This window comes from Drosophila yakuba, chromosome 3R (genome assembly GCF_016746365.2).
Source record: "Drosophila yakuba strain Tai18E2 chromosome 3R, Prin_Dyak_Tai18E2_2.1, whole genome shotgun sequence".
In the NCBI taxonomy this organism is placed as follows: Eukaryota; Metazoa; Arthropoda; class Insecta; order Diptera; family Drosophilidae; genus Drosophila; species Drosophila yakuba.
In genome coordinates, this window is record NC_052530.2 from 25,854,524 (window position 1) to 25,879,318 (window position 24,795).

General features: G+C 44.0%; 2 protein-coding genes across 2 annotated transcripts in view; one reads left to right on the forward strand and one right to left on the reverse strand.

Annotated features, from left to right (window-relative positions):
* Nucleotides 1-22,777, forward strand: part of LOC6538366 — a 37,795-nt gene extending 15,018 nt beyond the window's left edge. Inside the window, exons 2-9 of the mRNA XM_002098854.3 lie at nucleotides 279-388; nucleotides 3,706-3,804; nucleotides 4,071-4,206; nucleotides 4,293-4,429; nucleotides 5,156-5,387; nucleotides 5,748-5,940; nucleotides 16,367-16,761; nucleotides 18,459-22,777. Coding sequence (XP_002098890.2) covers nucleotides 279-388; nucleotides 3,706-3,804; nucleotides 4,071-4,206; nucleotides 4,293-4,429; nucleotides 5,156-5,387; nucleotides 5,748-5,940; nucleotides 16,367-16,761; nucleotides 18,459-18,649 — 1,493 coding nt within the window. The 3' untranslated portion in view covers nucleotides 18,650-22,777. The remainder of the gene's footprint in view (nucleotides 1-278; nucleotides 389-3,705; nucleotides 3,805-4,070; nucleotides 4,207-4,292; nucleotides 4,430-5,155; nucleotides 5,388-5,747; nucleotides 5,941-16,366; nucleotides 16,762-18,458) is intronic.
* On the reverse strand, nucleotides 10,098-11,378 carry LOC6538367 (keratin, type II cytoskeletal 1). The gene is made up of 2 exons (XM_002098855.4): nucleotides 11,099-11,378; nucleotides 10,098-11,036 (listed from the first exon to the last, which is right to left on the reverse strand). The coding sequence occupies exons 1-2, from the start codon at nucleotides 11,111-11,113 to the stop codon at nucleotides 10,185-10,187; spliced, it is 867 nt and encodes a 288-aa protein (XP_002098891.1). The 5' UTR covers nucleotides 11,114-11,378; the 3' UTR covers nucleotides 10,098-10,184.
* Nucleotides 22,778-24,795: the final 2,018 nt, after the last annotated feature.

Genomic DNA, 24,795 nt, shown 5'->3' on the forward strand with positions numbered 1-24,795 from the left:
GACCCGTAATCTGCCAGTTCACTGGAGTATCTTTCGTTCGAGGACCGACCGCAATTTCGAAATTCCGTAGAAAAGACCGTTTTAAATGGGCCAGCATATCTGGCGCCAGTGCTGAGTTTTTACCGATTACTTTTCATTTGACCAAGCCCTATAATAGTTTTTCAATTAAGCCACAATTGGCCGAACTTTCCATTGTAATGGGTCCTTTGTTGCAAGCACTTACACGTATGTATGTATACTCGTATACTCACATGTTTGTACCATCTCTGCCGTTTCAGATGGACAATCGGATGTGCTGGTGAATCTGGTGGTGCCGCGGTATGTGGAACGCGGATCGAGTGCCACCTTCAAGTGCACGCACAATGTCCGGCCGGAAATACTGTTCAAGGTAAGTGACTGCGGATTGGATTAAGTTCCATGTCATGCATACGCATATAAATTATGGAAAGTGCATTAAAAAGTTTAAATTGAAAAATAAAAATTGCCGTCCATGGCGGCCGGGCGCCAAAGAAACTTTGTTCGCCTTGTGCTATTTTGTGGGCGAAAAGTTTCCGGCACTGTGACAAACACAGCCACCACGACGACGACGAGCCATATCCTTCGGGCAGGAGCAGAAGTTTCGTGCCGCAACTTTGTGGCAGTCAAAGGAATCCCGCATCGCGCACCCCATCCATTCGGCCCACACGAAAAAAAGTTGCACTCAAAGTGCCATTCCGCTCCATCGAATCCGTAGTGCCGCGGCCGTAAACCTTTTACCGCTTCCGCTTCTCAATATCGACGCAGACTGAGACTGGCGGCAATTAATTTCACTTCAGTTTACTTAATTCCATCACGAAATATCAACAGACACGCACTTGCGTACGCCAAAATCATTGCCAAGCCTTTGGCCCATTGGGTTTATGGCCAACTGCCTTGGCGCGGCGTAAACTTGACCGAGTGAAGCAATTTTCTGCTGTACACTTTCAATTTAGTTGTGAACTTTTGCTGTGGCCACTTTGGTGGCACTTTTCATACCGATGCCGACTGAAGGTCGCTCAACCTGACGTTTTGCTCGCTCTAAGTACCATAAAAAAGCGTACAAATTTTATGGCTCACGATGGGAAGAGCCAACACTGGCCAACATTAGCTGCATATTGATTACTTTTGTCCTGGAACCAAGATGGATTTAGAACACAACCATGTTGATGTCGACAGTAAGGGGGCACGTACTTATAGGCGAGTGGAAGCCATTGTTGGGCCACGACGAAACCCCACTTGAATAACATGGAGTACACGGAATTCCATGTCGTGTTTCCGGATCGTGACCCGGGCAACTTTAAGCCGCCATTGTGTTGTCTCATTTGCATGGAAATTCGAGGATATATTCCATTGCCGGTTCGGCTCGGTTTAGTTCGGCGTTCGCCAAAAGTGTCAACTAACAAATTTAATGCGCCGCTGGGCCGCGCAAATTTGAAGTGTGCTCCGGGGCGGGAAACATGCACAATTAGCTGACCGACCAAATAGCCAAATACCCGCCAAACAGCCAAACATACCACTCAAATGTAGACATTTATTTATTTGGCCAGTCGGTCGAGTTGTGGGCGGACCAGGGCAATAGCTAATTAGTATAATTAACTATATAAGCGAGTGCGCTCGGCTAGCCGCCATTCGAATTGTTGCACGAAGCGTGGCAAATTGTGTGGAAGTGGCACTAAAAAGGCAATTAAAACGCAAATGCTAACTGTAAGGGGATCCTTTACACATGTAGAACATAATATTTTTTGCCCAAAAAGAAATTATACCTACCGGTTTTTGTATACATTCAAATTAAATAAACTAATTACGAAGTGAGTCCGATGCCTGGCAAATTGGGCCCGAAAATCGGGCGTCCCAGCGCTCATTAATGAGCTTTTGATTTACCACTTTTCAGACTTTTGTGTATTATATGTGTCAACTGAATGGATGGGGAAATTCATTCCATACGCGTGTCCTAATAAGCCCAAACATAAACAAAAGGCCGAAAGTCAAAAGAAATGAAGTCGAGCGCGCAGGCAGGCACGCCAAAGTAAACACATGGCGCTCTGACTAAGCGAACAAACATCAGCGGAAAAGGTAAATATCTCGGGCTGCCCTTTGTTTTTCATTAGCCCGAGATCCATTGGCGATATTGCGGCGATACGAAGTTGCATGTCAGGTCGAGGGAAAATGTTTGAAACGACCACAAGTGGTTGATAAAACTCGATGCGTGTCTGGCGGTCCTAGAGTGCGCTAATGGCCGCTCATTCGGTATACCGAGTTTCCAGTATGTTTGCTGCCCCGTTGCTGTTTGTTTGCCCTCTCATTATGACCCCGTGTGGCTGAGTGGTTGTGCGGCTGGCTACTGGCTACTACTATTGATTGACCCGCACAGCGCTAAACACACACAGACATACACACACGACGACGCTGGCTTGAGTAATGGCAACATTTGCGGCACAAATTACGCATACGCCTCGCCTGCCGCGGACACATTCAATAAGCACATTAATATTATTAAGTTGCGTGCAATCAATGCAATTCCTGCCACGCGTGTCAATCGGGCCATCAGCAGACGTCTGGAGCAGGACACACGTGGAGTCACCTGATCTGGTCCGGATTACCAGGGTGCAGTGACCACTAGTTTGAGGAAAACGTATTTTAAATATAGCAATTTTATATTTACACAATATTCCCAATAGTCTGCTGACTAAACAATAATTAACTAAAGTACACTTTACTCGTAGAAAGCACCACGATTTCAAAATGATTTTCAGATGTTGTAGACAAACAGCAAATTTATATTTACTTTGTATGCAAATGCAGCGTATTTCAGGAGCCATTGGACATCACCAGTTTTCAGGGACCACAAGAAAAATAAATTACTTTTCAACTTTAATCCGCCGCCGAAATACCCCGCTGAAATGTGATTAAAGTAAGCACATAAATGCGGGCGTTAAAAAATATGCATAATAAATAAATGCTGGGCGTAATTAAAAATGGTCGACAAGAGCCGCATATCCGGCCAGAAAAGCGTTGTCAGCTCGGCTAGTTTTAAGTTGGATGTGGAAAACTTGCGCATGAAAATTAATTTCCATTTTCATTATTCATATTTGTCGTTGTCGTAAGCTCCACGTCCCACGCCCCACAAAAAAAAAAAAAAAAAATTACAAACAGGAAACAACTTTTTGTGTCCCAGTGCAAGTTTCGCTTGTAGATTTTGTTTTTAATTGCATGGGGAGAAAAGCGCCAACACCCCGCCCCACTTATTCTGTGGAATGCCAGTGCCAGTGCCATTGCCATTCCGATAAAAACGTTTTATTATTTACAGTTTACAGTTTAACGCGCTAACAACAGCTCGCCGTCGAAATTATTCAGTTAGCGCAACTTGTTGCCAAGTTAACCAAGTTAAAATGCTCTGCAGCTGGCAGGGAATTAAGGGAATTATTTTTTGGTCAGATTACGCAACGTTCGAAATTGCGCAACACCATTTAAGCCATATATTAATGTCCCGCTGCAGCATTAAGTGATCCTTGGGCCGAGGACAGCCATCAGAGCCGACGCATTCAATCACTGTCAGAAGCAGCAATCGCCGAATGAATCGAGTGAATCGGAAACCGAATCTGATTGGGAGGTTGGGGCGGCGGTGGGGCGGCTGGGCAATCATGGCATGTTTTCTTTAAATATTGGTAAATGTTCTTTGTTTTGCAGGTGACATGGCTGAAGGTTGACAAGGGCAAGTTCTTTGAATTTATAAACGGGCGAAATCCGCCGTTTCGTAACTCAACCATCGAGGGAGCCGAAATCGACGTAAGTACCCAATGATGCGAGTACCATGGCCAACTATTTATTCATTTTATTCAATCATCATTACCGCTGTCACTCCGCTGTGACTTGGTAATCATTTGTGGATTTGACATGGGAAAATAAGTCAGTAAATTGCAGCTAATTGGTAGGCACTTGTCGTACATGCAAGTTGTCTTTCTAATCAATTGATTTGCTAATGAGATTTTGGTGTCCCTGCATTTTTCTAATTTGTCCATTTGTCCTTTCTCACTCCGCCCTTCAATTAACAGTGGGACAATTCCAACGAGCAGCAGGTGACACTGAAGAATGTCCAGTTCGATCTATCCGGCCAGTTCTACTGCGAGGTCTCCACGGACACCCCCATTTTCACCAAGGCCAGCGCCGATGAGCTGATGAGCGTGTTCTGTGCGTAACAATTTATCCCCCCACCACGAAGCGTGAACAGCTCCAATAATTATGGTATACCATATTCCCCATTCTTGTACTTGCAGTGCCCCAGACGGGTCCGCCCACCATTAAGTTTCGCAAGCGTACGCCCTTCGCGGTGGGCGAGAAACTTTTCGCACTGTGCAACACCACCCGCGGTCGCCCTGCGCCGCACATCACGTGGCTAATCAATGGGAAAAAGGTGCGTATGCGTGATATTTGAAACAGACGGTGCGATTGTCGATTGCGCAATTCAATTGTTTGTTTGTCTGCTTGGCGTAATCGGAGTCCAATTGCAATGGATTATTTACGGCGGGGCATCTATGTGCGAAAATTGCCGCCGGGCGGTGGGTTAATCAGTGGAAAACGACTGCCAGGGGATGTGGCATGAATGTGGCATGAATGTGCCATGCAGTGCATTAAGATTAACATCAGTTTAAGCCATTTTATAATTATGGCCTACATGAGCCAGCTTTCCTGGTCAGCTTTCGTTTTAATTGCACATGCCCGTTGGCCAGCTGCTGTCGGCGGTCGGTGGTCAGCGAGAGGAAATGAAATTTATATAAATTCATTATAACTGCCCGGGCGGGCAACTCTAAAATGAAATTTATTCATAAACGCGCGCCGCTGGCTATGGAAATGGCAACAACTGCAGCACTGTGTGGCAAGCAGATGAGCAGCTGGGTAGCTGGGCAGCTGAGCAGATGTGGGACTGGCCCTTTGGGGTCTGATCCATATTTAATTTAAGCCGGACGCTCGTGTCCAGATGTGGCACTGGAATGGGCAATGGGATTTGACATTCAAGTGACTTCTGTGTGCGCAGCCCATTGTAATTGCCATTGTTGTGCTGGTCGCGTCATGTGCTGTCCATCCAAGCAATTCACCCACTGACTCATCGCCCTTGTCGGGCTCCTTTGTGTATCGACAGGTGGAGGACAGGTACGTGCGCACCCACCACGTGTTCTCATTCAATGGGAAGCATCAGCATCAGCGTCGCACGCAGCAGCAGCAACAGACGCAGCTGAGTCAGCAGCAGCTGCAGCAGCAGTATTTCCAGCAGCAGTACTTCAACCAGTACCAACAGCAGTATCACATCCCCGTTGGCCAATTCATGGACCGCTACGACAAAAGCCTACGATGGCCAGCCGGGGCACGAGCGGGTGAGTAGCCATTGTCCACGTAGAATGGAGACTGCGAGAAAAGGGTCTAGATTCCAGACAACAGAGTAATAAACAAATAGCATTAGATCAAGCATTAGCTTGGCATCAATTGCAAAGAGTGTCAAACACTCGTATTAAAAGTAAATATTACAAACAGTTAGATAACGTAATCAGGCCCATTTCTTGAGTCTATTCTCTCCGTGTATCTGCAAGTGGCAAGACAATAAGCTGTGAATCACCACTGGCTAATGCGGCATTTCTGTGTCGTTTGTGCGCCAAACGGGGCTCTGCAGCGTTTACGTTAATTAGTTTGATTGCTGACCAGTGCTCCTTTTGCCAATCTATTCCCCGGCATTGCAGATGAGTTCCCGCACTTTTTGTCGCACCACCATGAGGGGCATGGTCACCATGGCAGCCTCTATAACAATCCGTTTGGGTCACTGGCCAACTACCATGACGTGGGCGAGTTCCACGAGGTGCATCAGCGCAACTACGACACCAACAAGAAGAACATGGAGCTGAAGAAGCAGCAGATGGAGATGAAGAAGCACAGGTGAGTGCAAGGACATTAATCACGTCGATCTCGACCGTTTCGTTGCCTGAATGGACCCTGAACTGTATTTATGGGCTATAGAAATTAAAAAGCTGCAACTTTCAGAAACCAGCTTAGATGCCTGCTAACCAAAGGGTATATAACGGGGCATGGAAAGTTTTCGCACGGTAAACTTTTCATATTCTTATCAATTTCCCAGGTTGCGTGTGTGGCGTGTTTATTAAAGTTTCCTTATCTATGGTCTAAAAGGATTTTGCCCCTGCTAAAGCCAACGGCTGTTGGCACATTGTTACAGTTTGTTGCCTCTGCCCGGCGACCCGGCTTCTTGTGCCTTTTGTTGTATGTACGAGTATAACGCATAAATAAATTTTGTGTGGTGCTCCTTGTGGTTGGAACGCCTTGGAACACTTGGCTGGCTTTTCGAAATCTTTACGTGGCGCGATTGGATGTGAAACGTAAATGAATGCAATAAATTATTTACGTTCACCTGTGATATTAAAAATCAAGCGAAGAAACTTTTCCAATATAACAACTTTTGGCCCCCTAACTTTTGGAGGAGTGCTGGAGTGTAAGGACGTGGCAGTATACTGTATATGATCCTGGGTTCCTGGTTGGGTTGTGGCAGGAGCAGTAGGAGCAGTAGAACTGGCCAAAAGCGGATTGGGGTGGGCGTTGGCGAGGTGTCAGCTTAATGAAAGCCACGACTCGCTTGGTGCTTCCACGAAGTAGCTGTTCTTTGATGTTGGCATTGCACATACGCCACGTGCCACGTCTTGGGGGGTCATAGATTGGCGGTTGGTCGGAGGTTAGGGGTCGAAGGTCTGGGGCTGGGGTTAAAGCCACTTGAAATAGAAATGGTCCTGCGAACAAGTTGAATGCAGAGCACTCAAGAGCCATATTCATGGCAAGGCAGCCTGGCAGCTATTGTATCAGCAACCTTTGCACCTGAGCGCTCAACCCAACCCTACCGATTCCATTGACCGAGTGGGTTGACAGATTATGGACGGGATAAAAACGAAAAAAGCCGAGTAGACCAGCTAAAATGTCACGGCCCTTGGTAATTGGCAAATGAATTTGCCATTTAAAGACGGTTACTTGCCGCTTGGCTATGCGCATTAGCATAAGCCAAAAAGTTTCGAACTCAGCCTCCGTAGAATCCAGAGTTTATGGCCGTTAAAAGTTAGCGACGCGCATGTGTGTGCGAAATAAACCCACTTGGTTAATTTGCCATAAAGTAAAAACCATAATTTACACTCGTGCCATTTCCTCGCCGGGTAATCAGCGAATGCTAATTGCATTTGCCGCGGGAAAGAAACCAAACCGAATGCACGAGCAGTGCGGAAAACTATTTTATAAATAATTTCCCACAACTCAGAGTGCTGCTGCTACTGCTACTGCTGCTGTAAGTAGATGTGGCAGGTAGTCCTGGAAAGAGGGTGCAAGGCTGTGATGAAGGGTCTGGCGCGGAACTAATTTCGCTGAGAGCCCAATGGCAATATGAAATAATTTGTATTCAAAGCTCACGAGGCTCCAACGCTTAACATACGCTGAGCTAGTGGCAGGCAAAGAAGAGATTGGATTCCTTTAACGGCGGGAATATATAGAAGTACTGCTACAAACAACGTAGCAAGGATTTATATAATCACCAGCCAATTCTAAATGCTAGGTAGCAGATAATTTTGCAGTTATTCATATCAGAATGCATTTTATAGTATGAAGTTGCATGATGTTTAGTAGGCATTTTTGAATACTGATTTTGCTCTATAACAGGACGATAAACTCGTAATTTACATCAAATTGTAAACGATATTTTTTCACCTGCACAACCGGGTTTAACTATCCCTAAAAGACCACCTGCAGACACCTGTAGATGGCTTCAGTTATGGGCTTACGGTGGCGTGATTTCAGCACCCTCTCCTCCGGCCGTAACGAAAACTGTGAAGCCCTTTTGCCATAAAACCATGTGATAAGCGTTGCATATTTATGCAGCCGCCTGGCGTAAACTAGTGGAAAGTGGAAATTTGCAACACGGGTTGGATACGGTTTGGTGAGTGGTGAGGGGGGGTTTGGGGGGGAAGGCGGAAAAGTGCACATGCAACAGCAGCGAAAACAAAGGCAGGACAAGGCCGAGCGGTGCAACAATAACCAGTAACAGGCAGCGTTTATGTGCATGCCAATGTGCATAAATTCCTTGCGTTCGCTACGTTCACGTTCACGTTCATGTTTGTGTTTGTTTTTGAGTTTGAGTTTGTGTGGGTTGCTTGGCTGGCCAGGCGTGGAATATAAACTGCGCTGTTTATTAAGTTTGTGCATCATGGGCGGCATGTGTGGGTGTGGCGAAAATATTCATGTTATTTTATGCAAATGCAATGCTAATGTCACCGCCCACTGCCTATTGCCCACCGCCCACTGCCCTCTGAGCCCAGTGACCTTGCACGATATATGCGTCTCATAAAACATTGGGTTGGGGTCACTTGAATGCGTGCCCGTAGACTGTGACATCAGCCATGCAAAGTAATTAACCGCTTAACGTGATTACCGACCATTTTGCCGACAATCAGACAGACAGACAGACGGACAGACAGACGGATAGAAAAGTGGCACTCGAAAGCCGGAACATCAAAAGGCTTTCATATTGCCGTAGAAGTGTAGGAGTATATCATGCATTGTTTGCCTTTCACGGCTTTGTTGCCTTCTATTTTCTGTGGAGCACGGCTTGAAGACCTTTAAGATTGCAACATGAAAAGAACAAAACTGAATGGCAGGCAACGAGCAGACGTTGCACGGCTGAAAGGGCCATAACACGTAGCTCTGAATGAACACTTGTCGGGGGAAATGGGCAACAAAGCCGGGAATCCTCCAGCACAACGAACACAATGCACTCTTATTCGCAAACAGAAAAATTCTAAAACAATACATATTTCCCTGTAGAATATACTATCTTAAAAAAATCTTATTTATAAAATTTCTGCTTATTAATAAATCTAGTGTGAAAATAACTTTCACTCAATTAATCTTAAAATTCTACAGGATATTACTTTGCCTACCTTTTAAACAGATATTACCCCACTCAAGGGTAAGTAGTGCAGTGTTCATGGAAAAGATGGTTCAGAATGGGCCAGCAAGGACATGGCAACAGGAATGGGAATCGTGGGCTTTATGCAGTCAAAAAGTAGTTTACACGTTGTTGCACAATTTATGTTTGTGCAACACGTAAGGCCTTTTGTGGCAGGCCCACGCCAGCCGAGAACTAAATGTTGGGCAGGTCTGAAGGTCCTTGTCTGCGTCTAGCTTCAACCTGGCTTTTATTCCGGCAGCTTGCTTGCCCTTTGCCAACTTCCTTTGTGCCACAAACCAGAAGCGACCGAAAACACAGCACACACGATACATCCGAATGGCAATCCAAAATGCCAATAAGCGGCAGCTTAAATCGGCCACGGGAAACACCTCTTTAATAGAAGCTTCATGACCGTTTTTTTTGTCGGGGTTTTCCATTGGGGAAATCACTTGGGGTCACTTGACTGCAAATGGAATTGCCATTAAAACTGCATTTTTAAATTATTTCGAGGTATGTCGTTGACGGGACTTCGGTGGCCGCGAAGGACTGGGTGGAAACGGAAAACAAAGCACTTTCTGGTTTAGAAGTTTTGTGGTTTCCTTTCGCTTGCTTGCTGAAATTTCATGACGGTCAACAAAGGAGCGCGCGCTCCTAAATGCAGCTAGTAATTTTCATTTAATTCTCAGTGTGGGTTTCTTTGGCGGCAGCAACAGTGGCAGGACCAAATTGCCACCGACTTGACCCTCAAAAGGGCGCCCATTAAATGTCGCGACTGGTTGTGGTCATGAAGCGCCAGAAATTGGCTCTGTGCGGCGGTAATTAGCTCAAACCAGTTGGCCCTGATCGCGTGTATGTTGGTAGTCCTTTTGGGCGGGTCAACGGTGGTCGTCGGTGACGTGCCATAAACCGCCGGCAACGAATCCGGGGTCAGAGGGCATGCACTTAAATTTACGGCCCCCTTTTAAACCCAAACCGTCCAATGCCAATGCGCTTTTAGTTTTAATTGCAGCCCAGGCTCTGACCGATAGTGGCTACAAGACGCTGAAATGACTTCCTACATTAATCTCGACAGCAACCATACTCGTATATCGGGCATACATTAAGTTAAGTTTATATATTATACGGTAGCACTTAATGGAGAATGTGTTCGCTAATTCGTAACTAAGAAGGTGGACTGGCGGACTTCCTACTTGACCTTGTTCACAGGCAGGTACGTGGAACTGGGCGCTGCGGCTGGTGGTGGAATATATCCTGCCGAAGGAACCTCCAGTTCAGCGCTTACACTTCCGCTGGAAGCCCGACGCTCATCAATCAGCTGCACCTGCTGCAGCTGCTGCTGTTGCTGCTGCTGCACTTTGGTGGCAAAGTCCAGGACGGGTGCCACGCCCCCGTTGTGGGAGGTGGAGGAACCACCCAGACGCTCGTACTCCTGCTGAATGGTGCGCTGGGCATTGATGGCGTCCTCCTGGGTGCGATACTTGACGAAATGCACCTCCGGCTTGCTGGCGGTCACATGGTTCAGGTTCTGCAGCTGGTTGGCCAGGCTGGAGAGATCACCCTGCTTGGTCAGCACATAGATGGCGGTCTGCTGCTCGGCAGCCTGCTTGGCCAGGGCCACGGCGGCGTTCTCCAGGCCCTTGTTCTCGGGGGCTCGGATGAAAACCACACGGAGGTTCTTCTTCAGCGAAGTGGCCAGATCACTGACACTCCTGTTGTCCTCGAAATCGGCCTCGGGTGCGGAGTAGGTGTAGAACTCCTTGTTGAACTCGGTGTTCACGGGAGCGTAGCTGGTGGAATAAGATCCCCCAGACAGGGAACCGCTAGAGAGGGAACCACCTGAAATGGAGCCACCCGAGATCGAGCCTCCGGAGATGGAACCTCCAGACAGAGAGCCTCCAGAGATGGAACCTCCAGACAGAGAGCCTCCAGAGATGGAACCTCCAGACAGAGAGCCTCCAGAGATGGATCCTGATCCAATACCTGCTCCATAGTTGTAGCCACCCACATCAGCGTGAGCCACAGCTAAGACAGCCAAAATCTAACAAAGTTAAGCTCAAGTTAGTCAAACTATTTCAAACTAATTATGCCATTTAAACTTACAATAAATCCACGCATATTGATAGCTCCACTCCAAACCAATATTCGATCGAATCTGTTAACGTGTTGGGCACGCCGGGAGGTGTAAACTGTTAATGCTGCAGCCCATCTGGCCGAGGGGCGTTTTTATAGCCCGGCCCCAATCAGGTCCCATATTACGAGTAGATGCAGATTTCCGCGATGAGACAGCGGGTGTAGCCCATGCCATTGATGCTAATCCACCACAAATACCAATACCCGTTGCAGGTGACGCAAAGCGCTCAAAACTGTATCCGCCAGCATTTGTTTGCATAAATTCGAAACCGAAACGGTTTGCCAATTTCGTTGGCAATGAAATGCAAAAACAAACCACGACGAAACTGGATGTTGAATGCTGGATGTTGGTAGGCCAAATCAGAAATTATGGCCACTTAAGTGGAGCAATGCCAGGCGATTTGCATAGCTGGTCGTATTTAATTAATTGCAGTAAAGCCAAATAGCTGGCGAAAAAAAAGGAAGAAAGCAAAATAAATCAATTACTGTGTCCGCAAAATTCTGCGAATGATTGGTCAAATTCAATATTAATTAATTCAGTCAATATACACATCTTTCCGGCAATTGCAAATTGGTCGACCGTGGCAGTGGACACTGGCTACATGGATCACAAATCAATCGCTAATCGAGCAGCGACTCTCTGCCGACTGTCCACCGTATCTAGTTTATGGTTTATAATTTCGATTTCGTAAATACTCTGGCCAGCAACAAAAAAACAAAAGGGAGGCATACACAAAAAAAACCTATTTATGCAAATTAACCTCATATCGCTTGTGGCATCTTTCTGTGGTTTAGGGTTTTATTTTATTGTGTTTTGCTGTGCTTTTCATTTACATATTATTGGGCATTTACGATAGCATTCATTGTGGAATTCGATATGCTTGATTCATTCATTGATTGCCCAATTGAGCTTAAGTTCAATGCCATTCGTTGCATACTTTTAGGACTGCCATCAGTGGCTGTCAAACTGTTACGTCGTTAATGAACTTAGCCCCAATATCTGTTGGCCCTGTGGCGCTTTCCATCGAAATGCAATCAAGCTAATTACGGAAATATGCATTTTTCAAGCCAAACATGAACATGCAACTTCGTGATTGACGATAAATGCCCAATTAAGCCAATTACCAGCGGTTGGTAGCCGGCAGTCGCGTGCAACATGTGTGGCAGCCACAGGCTACCAACTGCTTTCGTAATAATTTGATTTAAACTAAATTTATCAAATTGTTTTTCCCAATTAAGTGGTTTAAATGATGAGCGATCTATCTGTCGCTCTCCTAATGAACAATTTTCCGTTTGATTTAACCTCTAATTAGTTGGCCAGCGGAGGTGGTAATATTTGTTTTGCATCAGGACACGCATGCAATTAATATAAATACTACCAGAGGCATTTAATGAAGTTTTCGCATTTGCATTCCAATGCCAAACAACTCGTTCCGCGTCGTTCTCTCTGGCATTTGGCCCTGTTTTTGCGCTGAAAGAAAGGAATCCCCGGATCCGGCCGAATGGAATGGGCCTGCTGCCACTTTATAGTGCATAAATTATTCAATGAACCGCATGCCAGGACGAGTCGGCGGCGACAAAAGAAGCTCTGCTGTCAGTTATAATTTCACACGCGTAACAGTTGCCGTTGTCAGTTGTGCTGGTGGTGGTACGAAGGTAGCTAACGGTGCTAGTGGTGTTTCCTGTCGGCCTACACTGCTAAAAATCATACCAATTTGGCCAAAAGTGCAAGCAAGCCGTAAATTATTAAGCATAAAAGCTATTTATTTCAACTAATGATGTGCATCAAAGTTGTGGATTTTAAAATATTTAATTTATCGTATGCTAGTTTTTCTGTCAGTGTGCTTTCGCTGGCTAACCCAGTTTTAAACTTCTTTTTTTCAGCGCTCTTTTGTGCGCGCGCGCATTTGAGCCGTAAGTTAGACACTGTTTAGGTCGACATCGACTTGGCATCGCTGCCGATGACGAAACACTTTACACCCATGAATAGTTAATACAAATTAGCTGCCCCTGGGCAATTACTTGGCAACAAAATTTGCATGCGCTGCGCTGTGTAATTTTTGGCGTTCGAAGAGGAGGAGGTTCTAACTCCCGTGCAAGGATTTGATTTTGGCCAAAAGTTTGGCTGGTAATCTGTTTGGTTTCTTTGCCAGTTGCCAGTTGCCAGTTGCCGTTGTAGTTGTAGTTGTAGTTGTAGTTGTTTGCCTGTTGTGTTGCCAAGTTGCGGCTCACCGAAGTTCCGGTTTCCGATCTCAAGACCTCTTTTTGTGCATGGCGGCATAAGAAATTCATGGTTTTGCTCGTAGCCCTTACGCCCACTTAAGTTACTTTGCTTGTTCCTGCTAAGTGGGTTGATGGTGGGTCGAATGCTCTTGTGTCGATTGGAAATCTTGTTGCTTCGGACCCTTCAGTGCTGTCGGTTATGCAGTGGGTGGGTTTTGGCGAGAAGGAAGCTAAAAGTTTCATACAATAACAAAATAAAGTTAATGAAAAGGAATTGTAACATCGATCGGAGTATCTAGTCCCTGTCCTTTAGCACGTCAAAATTTGGCTGAAGTGGTGATTTGTGGGATTATATGTTTTACAACTGCTATCATCGTCTGCCATCAAAAACTTTCTAATAAATAAGAACATTTTGAAAAATGATTGCTTTTCATAACTGTAACGCTTATAGGCTGTCCGCTTGCTCCATGAACTATTCAATGTTAGTACAGATGGTATGGTACCACAACCAACAAAGTTTGAACCATTTAGATTATTTTATCGACAAGTTTCGAACTCGGCAGCACTACTTCCGATACTTTTCTGGACTGCCGTGTCTATCATAAATTGCTAATAGGTTCTGTTGCGCCGGCATCGAAGCCTTCGGTTCGTTTGGCTGCGTTTGTAAATGGCATTAGACTGCGGTTTTTGTGGCCCAGAGACACATAAATATTCCACAGCAGGGAGCAGAACGAAACTACATGACTTATCAATTAATTAGGCGCATTTCTCAAATTATCGCCTTGGGCCGGGCCAAAAAACCCAGAAGGTCCTTTGGCATGTCAGCTGCGAGTTAAGATATTCCGCAGTTTCTTGCCAAGGGTAAAGCGGAATTTAAAGTGTCATGCCAGACAGCAGTTTCATAACTTTTATACATACACACACACAAACGCACACACACACTTTATTTAAGGACGAAAAGGAGCAGAGGGACGAGAACGGAACACCGGGTCCCGCATTTCCGTCTGATTTGAATTGCTCGGCAAGTTTGTTATGTTTTGAACTTGAGCTTCCTGCCACGGCTGCTGAAGCTGTTGTCCTAGCTGTTTTGCCCTGAAAATGCCAGCTCCTCGCCCTGTTTGCACTACCGGTGGCAGCGTTTCCTGCGAAAAGTGCGCTGCATAAGGAATTTTATTAAGACAACTGCAGCAGAGGAAGTAGATGTGCAAGTAGCTTCGCAGTAACAACAGCTTCGTTGATGATGCCCTGGATGCAGCTACCAGCTGTCATCATCTCTGGAGCTAGTATTGAAGCTGGTGCTGGAGCTGGTCCTGTTCCTGGAGCTGTAGCTGTCGAAGGCTTATGGAAGGATGTTGTGCATTTGTTCTGGGTTTTGGCCCGCATTTTTGTTTGCTCTGCTGGCTTAACTGGCTTACTACCGAAGCTGTTGGCTGTCGGTTTCTGCCACACTGCTACTCGATATTGGTTGAGTTCTCCATGAACACTTCTCCAGACCAATTGTTTGACCTTTGTGCGTGCTACAGCTTGCCAAGCATACCCAAAATGGAAAAAATATTTATACATTTTGGCAAAGAAACCAATATTTAGTATACACGTGCAGAATGTTTTGTTCTGACCATTTCATTAGACCCAAAGTGCTGGCAACTTTAATAGATGCAAATGAAATCAAATTTCACTGTACAGCCATAATGAAAATTACTTCTCGGATTTGAGTTCCAATTGTGGAGAATTTCAAGCGTATACAGATGTCGTCTTGTGCCGTCACAATTTGCATGACACTTTTGCCCATTTTCCTTACCAGCTGCCAAGTGCTTCAGTTGCACAGAGGAAGTCTGGATGTTCTGGAACATATATACTTACGAGTATATATACATACACATAGGAAAAGATTGAAAGAGGAGCAAACACTCCATGGAAAGGCAACTTTTTGCTGACACCTTGCTTTATCAGGGCGAGTGCCTGTGGCATTCGCATCCTTGCTCTCAGACTTAGACTGTGAGTTTTGCAGCCAGTGCACTTTAAGCCGAATATTATTTAAATATAATTGTGCTAAAATTCTATGGCATTTACTTTGCAATTTGCATAAGCAGGAAAGTCGGCAGCAAGGACAAGAGATATGCAAATGGTATAATTGTTTAAATGTGACGAAAGTGAACGCTTTTCACTCCAATTTAAAGGCGATTTTGTCATACGAAATTCGATATTTCCTACATATGTAAATGGTGGCCATAAACTAGCACAGCTGACAATTGGTTAGACAGCATTAAGCTTTATGTCCTCGACATTATTTTCTCAAGAATCTCCATGTGTGTGTTTGAGTATAAGTCTGTATCTTGGCAATACCAAAGGTAATTTCGCTGTCATTTTGAATTTGTAATAAAGCAACATGTCACCGTGCACGAACAAACGAACAAACCCAGTGTAATTGAAGGGGAAGGGATCTGGGAGCCCAAAAGCCACACAACCGCTTATCCGCAGATCCGGCTTCATTTGTATGCCGTTCAGGCTTCTTATCAAATATGAAGCAAAGTCGTAAAAGCTAATTAGACTCACAATGTGCGATACGGCTGAATAATGCAAACTAATCTGGCCGAAATGCAGGCGAACCATTAGAAAGCCTTACCAACCAATCAGCAGAAAGGCAAAAATACTCGTACTCAGATGCCCAATAATCTCTGACATGGTATTTTCTTTCTCGGAAACCGAATGAGCCTCTTTTGCAATCCGGGGGGCCATTCAGACTTGTGAAGTTTGTTGTACGGCTATCAATTACTCAGGGGTCTTGGCGAAAATGAAGACAGCTATATGGGTTATATGGGTTGTATCCAAGAGGCATTGTATGGGAATCAGATGTGCGTGCCCGGCATGTGAAAGCTCCACTCACTTGCCCGGGCTCTTATTTTGCTTTTCACGTTTGCACACATCAATCATAAAATGCAAATATTTACGATTTTATTTGTGTGCAAATTGCCAGGCACAGGCACATTAAACCCACACTTTCACTTTATGTTGCAGGAACAGCAACCGCAAGTATCGGCGCCACATAAACGAGAACGCCCTGGGCATCATCCGCAGCACCCTGAACAGCGGTGGCTTCGGTCCCCAGGCTCCCAACATGAACAAGGAGCTGGGCATCCCCTCCAACGCTGGACCCATGAACCAGCTGGCCGCCGGCTACCAGCGACCGCTATCGCATCCCGGCGGTGGAAGCGGAGTGGCGGCGGCAGCGGCCGCCGTTACCGCCGCCCAGCAGGAGAAGGGCATGTTCAGCATCAGCCAGCTGAACATCGAGCTCACCGAGGAGCATGTGGGCAGCAACAGTCGCATGGAGATCACCTGCCTGTCCACGATCCCGGCGACTGTGGGCCAGGGTGAGCAGTACGCGGACTACAAGACTTACTCGGTGAAAGGTGAGTGAGACTGATGTTAGAAGCCAAACTAGTTACATTTTTAAGTTTAATAAAATAGAATATTATTCGTAATATGAGTTCCTGAAAATAACATTCATTTCACTCAACACTGATGTCTATATTTTATGACCTATACCTTTTTTCAAACAGAGAGAGAGAGTTAAAAATAAAATAAATTCTTTCATTACATGTTTACAACCAAGAGATAGCTCTTGCCTTTATTAAACTTCATTTTTCCCCGTGATCACGGTGCGTATGCGTGATTTGAATAAAGCGGCAGCCAGACTACATTGTGTTCCCTGTTTTCCAGCGCATATATGTTTACTTTATTTATTTTATATTCTGTAATGCTACACCAGGCAAATATTTGTTTCGAAACACACTCGCCTGAAATTACGACCAGTGAGCTCATCAAAAGTGTCCTCGGCGCCACGAAATTATGAAATGATGGAATCACTGATGAATTTTCACAAAATAAATTTGTATGATAATATGCTGGGGCATTGTTATTTGCCCAACTGTCTGAGAGCAAAATCCAATGAGGAATTTTAAACAAAAGCCAATGCTTTGCCTTTGTCTCAAACTGGCAGATTAGGTATTTCGTTCTTGAATTTCCTCGTTTGCCTAACTGGTGTCGCACATAAAAAGGGGGGCTACATACGAGTATGTTTTGCCGCTTTGTCTACGTTTAATTTCCATTTACTCCGCCTCTTTGGTAACTGAACAGCAGCCCAAACAAAGGTTAATTTATATATTTTTGCCGGCTTTGTTTGCCTACGAGCCGGTTGTTAACACTAACGTCCCAGCCAAGTCATTGTGCCTTAAGTTGTAAATTGTCCCGAATTGTACCAAATAATTTACACATTACCAGGGCCATGACTCACGATGGTCGTTGGTCGTTGCTCGTTCTCCCTTCTGTGAACCTTGTGAGCCCCCCCAGAAACCATCGCTCTTGGCCGGCGGCAGCTTCGTAGTCTCGTCTTTCGACCTCTTTGCCGGCCGAGTGGCTGCCAACTGTCACTTGTACCAAGGGGCGTATGCGTGTTATTTATGTTGCGTGAAGTGCGTCATTTGTTTGGGCCACTGCCACTTCGTAGCCAAGAATGCTTCACTCTGTAATTGTTTCTTATGCCGCCCTAAGGGGCTGCCATCAGTTCGCTTATGCGAAAAGTTTTTAGCGCTCAAGACTTCTTCAGTTTCTGTTTTTTTTGTTGTTTGGCCCGATCAACATGGCGACCTTTTCTGCGGTTTCGTGCCTCTATTTCGGCGGTAAACCATTTCGGCCAGATAAGTTGCGGGACTTATCACTGCTCTGAATTATTCATTTTTGTGGGCACAAACTTTGGTTTCCAAATTGATTTTTCGCTTCATCTGTGACCTCTCATATTGTCAGGGTTATTTATTTGCGTGACACTTTGTTTGCTTAATTGTTTTGTAAATATGATAAGGAAAATATATAAATAAGAGCTAATTGTGTTGCAAAAATAATCTTTTTTTATAATTTTTGAACCTTACCTTACCTTAACCTTGATTAAAATAATTGTACTTTGGTACCTAAAAATACTTGGTAATTGAAAGATAATTGGACTCCGTTTTGTTTTTCCAGCTTTCTAGACTTGGAAGGTTGCGTCCTTTTTTAATTATTCCGTGCATTGTTTATCACTTTCTGTAATTATCCTTTTCTCTACCTCTTGCAGTTGAGGTGGAGCGACAATTGGCCTCCTCCACGTCGACGGCACCGCCGAGCATCGGAATGGCGGCGCTGGGCAATGGAAACGGACATGGCAACGAGACCTCCGCCGGACGGAGGGCACATGGCACGGTTGTGACGCACTTGTGGTCACTGGCGCAGATCCTGCTGCTCGTCCTGCTGCCCCTCAGCTACTAGATGGCACCAAATGCGGGATGCAGGCGAACGGGACACGCTGGAGGAGAGGAGAAGACCACCGACATACTCGCACAGAAGGTATTGTTAATGCAAAACCAAGGGCAACCACATCATCACCATCCCCCATCCCATCAAGGACAAATGTAGCAGAACAAGCAGCAGCAACAGCAGCAGCAGCAGCATCGGAAAAAAGACAAGTTGGAATTTTTGTAAATTGTACACCGCATTTTTAATCTATTTCCCCAGCATGAGCTCGATCGAGCAGCTAAATTAGTGCAGCTCAAAGAGGGCAAAAGGAAAAAACCAACAATGGACTAAGAGAACATTTTTAGCATTTGTGCTCGCCTTGGTCGGCCAATTTAAATAGTTTACTTGTAAATAACTGCAGATGACCGAGAAAAGCGGGCGTGGATTTCCCCCTATTTTTTTGTGTGGCCGCAATGCCAAAGAGAAATGTTTGTAATTAAGTTGCAGTCGGACGGGAAATTGGTTAGAATGCTTTTCAGTCCGGCCAGCGGCCACTTTTTTGTAGTCCGAGGAGAATTTTGTATAGCTAATTGAACATAAGTTTCGGGATAGGAGGCGACTGCAACTCAGAACAAAGAAACCAAAAGTTTTTGCGCTCTGTCAAGGTCAGTGCGTCAAGGGCGTTGTGCTCCGCCCACTGATTTCGGCCTTGTCAGATGTTTGGGAGATGGCACAGTCCCACCCCGCCCCCAAAGAACAACCAAGAAACTAAAAAATCCAGAGAAATTCAAATCCAAAGTAGCCAGAATTGATTAGGGCTATCGTTTTTAGGCGTTTCAAAGCAGTCGCTACGAAGCTTGTACCTAAAATGCATGATCTTAGTGCTGTAGTGCAAACCAAATCGAATTACAAAAAAAAAAACACTCAAAGGAAACATATTTTTTACGGTATTGTAGCGCTTGGGCTAGTCAAACGGATAGGGATTTAGGGATGTGGCAAACTGAGGGTAGGCTAAGATTAGGGCAATTGAGTTTAGGAGCCAGCAGTACCGTAACCCGAATCCCTCGTACCAACGTACCCCCGGAAATAAAACGTTTAAATGTAAAATAATTAGACAGTTAAACCAAGAAGCTTACAGAAACAATCAGTGTTGAAAACATTTTTCGAGAAAACAACCAAAACCAAATAAGAAAAAGGCGGAGCGAAAAATAGCACGCAGAACCCAAAGGAAAAGGAGCCAAAAGAGGCGCAATCTGCGGCGCGTGGTGACCCCGAAAATTGGTAGGGGTCGTAATGGGTGACCCCACTCCGGAACGACTCCGCTTTACATTACGAGGCTTATTTATTTATTTTCATTTTGGAGCCTTCATTTTGGGTTCGTTGTGTGTAAATGGTTATCGTTGCAATGGTTCGTTTAGTGTGTAGTTAGGAAAATATTTGCCGTTGCGATTAATTGTTTTCATTAAGATTTTCATTTTCCATTATTTTTTTCCGGTTGAGGAGCGGCTTAGTCGCAGTGCTTAACAACAAGTACGGATGCATTTTCTTGTGTATTTAGGAGGATTATTTTCGAGCGCGCTTTAAGTGTCTATGGCTAAAGAACCATTTTAACACGTAGCATAACAATGTAACTATGTAAAGCAAGATGGTAGCAACCACGGACAACCCGGCAAAGTAAATATATGTAAAGCAATTAGTGGACTAGTCTATACTCTCTAAAAACAAAAACAAAAACAAAAACATAAACAGAAAAAAAAAACCGAAGTATATTTAAATGATTGTCTGTACTGTGTGTGTAATTAGGCTTCTATTTTTGACTTCTACTCGACGGCGAAATGCAAAACCAAACATAAATTAAGTATAACAACTAAACCTGCTATGTTCTTCAACAGTTTGAGCAAGCGAAATCCGTTAAAGCAAATCAATAACAATTAACAATTAACAAAGAACAATGAACAATTACAACTGCAAATTAACAAAACAAAAATCTTGCCACAGTTGAAACATTTTCCAAGGGTTGTCCTCATTGTGAGTACACGTACATGTAGTTTCGTGGCCAGTGAAAGCGGATGAGTACACCAACTGGATAATGCTTGAACGAACTACGAGAATTTTTTATAAATGACATATACTTAATTATGATAACGGTGACATCACGTATAAATAATTGAAAACAAAGTTCATATTATGTATGAAAATATGGCTAAAATGTCTTATGCAGGTATTGACGTCTTCCTATGCTACGCTGTCTATTATTAACAGAAAAAAAACAGAAAATTGATTACATTTATAAATTATACATTACGAATAGGTGTGCATGCAAATTTACTGATTGCATACACTTAGAACTAAATTAAAGGAGTAAAACCGAATAAGTAAAAAATGATACACTTATACACAAACAAATGTAAATGCTTTAAAACGAATCGATAATTTATTCCTGTTTTCATTCAAATCCATAGACTATATCGTTTTAGTAATGATATGATTATGGTATGCTAATTTCAACCATTATTCAATTCCAGATGATTTAATTTATGTAAACTTATACGGGAGCTATTTCCCAGTTAGTTATGGGTTTGTAAATCACTCGTACTAGTAAATGTTTCCCACCAATCTATAAACAAGTGCAAACACCCTATCAACGCATCACTTTCTAAACTCTCTACACTATCTACACTCGCCAACACATCCGCAGTTTTCCCGAAAAAGCTTTTCCAATTGTCATACACTCTCCTCTCTATTTGTCTGTATAAATATGCAAACTGCGTGTTGTCTTCAATTCAGTCGTCTGTTGTCTCAGCAAATATCCGCATGAATATGCATAATATGCATAATTGGCCAAGGACTTGGAGTTACTTTATCATCCCAGTCACGTAGCTAATTATGCAACCTCTATCGAGCATATCTATGTATGTGTATCAATGTAAAAACTCTATATAGGTGTCCAGTGCAAGCGAAACGCAAGAGGATGTTATTTATATAGATCAAATAAGAGTACATTAAGTGTCGCAGCAATTCGCAAAACATATCATAAATGTTGTAACATTTTCGGTTCCCAATACACAGAGAACCCAGCCTCTCGAGTCGGAAGCCAATTAACATTTTTCATGCCTAGCATATGGTATTTGCGCCGATTAATTATTATTATTGTTTGCTGAGGCTTCTCCAAGTCATATACTCGTAAGTGGATGCTGACTTGGCTGCCATGGGGTCTCGTGTAGACGAGCAAATGACATTATAATGTAATGGGAACGCATGTTATACAAGTATGTATTTAAATGTTGTATTTTGATAAGTCGAAAGTATTACGATGATGTCAGATGGCCGGATAAAATGCCTTTTGTCCGGAAATCAGATGCACGTCTACCTTTATCATTTCTCTCACATCAAAATCTTCCAGTCACACATATCATTGCGTATTGAACAAAAAACATGAAATTATACAAAATATATATTGAAATTATGTATACAAGACGACATAAGGAAATCACATAAAAAGCGTGTATAAAAGATATATTTATAGAGAAAAGGTATGTTTATTAATTTAAAACACTTACACCACAAAAAGCTTTAACTTTTTGTTCCCATTGTTTATCGAACATTAATATAATCGCATGCACAAATCACGTGGAAAATATTTGATATTGAATTCAGCCTAATTTGAATTTCCCTCATTTGTATTGTATAAAATGTTTTAAGGTCTAAGAAATTGTCTAGATAAATAGCATTATTGAGGCTACTAATAATAACTGAATATTGAAGAAACCCAGACAAATTGAACTCGATAAACGTAAAGTAAATATTTATTTATAGATACAGACATACCAAGCGAGCGATACAATTGCAAAAAATTGCAAAAAAACCTATGCAAGACAAACGCAGAAAAAAAAGTGTGTGGAATATGTGTATTATTATTATACTAAGCCACGAATATTTATATGTACACTGAGCGGCAGAGAGAATTAGGTGTAAAGTTTAAAGTGTAAATTAACAAACGAAGAACAACAATTACGATTACAACTCAACCCAAATTATGGCGCCTACTGCTTGGCCAATCTACTACACTGAAAGGGATATACAGCATATTAAATATACATACAGAAATACGAATATTTGTGGTAAAGAGAACGAACTAAAAAATAAATGTTGAAAACAAAAGGCCAAAAGCGTTTCATTCAAGGACCAGTTAAGAAGCACACGCCTCTAAAAGCAGGCCGAGCAAACAAAGAACCCAAAGCTCGAGAAAAAAAAAAATGGCAAATGTAGAAAAACACAACGAAGTGGCAGCCATACAAAAAAGGGGGTTTTGTGCCATAAAATGGTGTTTTTTTTTTCTTGGTTTAGGGGGTCGAGAGACAGGATTTTGCGGCCGAGGAGCCCACAAGTGCGTTAAACAAACTTGCGAAACTTTTCGTTTGACGAATATCCTTTTAATCCTTTTAAATGTGCAGGGAAATTGAGGGAGCACAAACAAAGGACACATAAGGTCAGAAGTCTCAACGAAATTGCAAAAGGGGACGGGCCGCAATAATCAACGCAAGGATAAACTAAGGAGTAAATGGTGAGGCAAGGATATCACGGCCCTAAAACTCATCCAAACGAACAACAAAGCCCAAGACACAATGGCCGAGTATTTTCCTTCTTCTTTTCCCACTGCCATCTTCCTTCGTCCCAGGACACCGCAAAGGTGCAACGAGTCCGGTTGGCTCATTACGGAATCAAAGCCCTGTACACATCGGTGGGGGTTACGTGGGTGTGTGTGCCTGGTGACAGATGCGAGCTATCGATTCCGAATTTGTGTGACTGACATCAGGACAGCTGGATGTAGGATGTCTCGGGGCGAGAGGACGAAACGACAACATTGCATGGAAATGAGCAATTAACGCCTGGGCCATCGTTAGGCCGGACCAATCTGGCTATCGACGAATCAACAGATTTTCTCTTCGACCATCAAAAGGGTTCTCCGACTCTGCCTTGATTAAGGTATAAATATTAAATTAGCAAGTGGGCCACGCTGGCAGCTCCTTGTCCTTATCCTTATGCATATCCCCTAACCTATCTTTACTTTGCTGCTGCTTTTACTTTTGCTTTTGCTTTTGCCGCTAATGAGGCATGTCCATGGCAAGCGAAGGAGTCAGACAGGATGTGGTTTGTTAAGAGGCTCGTTCGCTGCTTAATTATACATGGCAGCGCCCAAAAGTCGACTAATTAATATGCAGCAGTCGAGCAGCGGAGAGTGGCTCGGTTAATGAGCTAAAACTCGCAGCATGTGTGCCAACTTTCTACATCCAGCGAAGCGCTGTGTGCACAAACAGCACGGTGAAATGATGGCGATGGCGTTGGCGATGCCGATGTCGACCAAATAACTCAATTTTCATGGAGTAGCCGGGCTCTGGAGCTCGCGGGAAACACCAATAAACACTTTTTGCAACAAATCCCGAACTATTGCGCAGCAAACCGCAGCAGCAGCAGCAGCAGCAGCAAGTGCAGTAGCGACAGGCGCAGTACAACTTTTTGACAGCGACAACATGGCGTACAACTGCCAACTGCAAGTGCACTTGGATGTACCTCCTCCACCGACTCGGCTTTTAGCCGGGATTTTGGCTCCGGTCCCTAGCTCCCTAGCTCATTGCCACCTGCATGGGCGGTTGCCAAATTAACAAAGGCAAACAACTTTGTTGCACTCGCTTTGGGCAAAAACAATGGAGTCGGCTGAACTGAACTGAACTGTCTCGAGCACATTTCAATTTGCGCTCGCCGTACAAAGTTGCGCTGCCTTGCCTGCATGCGGACAAATGTCAAAATATTTAGTTGTACAACCAAACTTTCCCTCCAAAAATTGAAAAGAAATATTGGTTAGCCCGTGGGACCGAAAGCAAATGCCCGATTCTGCCAGAATTTACCAAAAAGTTTCGCGCTGCGAATTATATCGAAATAACGGAGTGCATATATATATTTAGCAGTTGCATTATTTGCCTGTGAATTCGGCAAGTATTTCTGTGTTTGGCTGGCCAACCGCAGCTGTCAGCTGGTGAGATTGAAATGGTCGAGGTATTTGCAAATGCTTTCCCCCGTGACCTATCACAATATGGGTTTAATCTCGAATTGGTTGAACTATAAATCTACGAGGCGTATACGTAACATTCTAACTTTTGTGCAACCTTGAACTTTGCGAC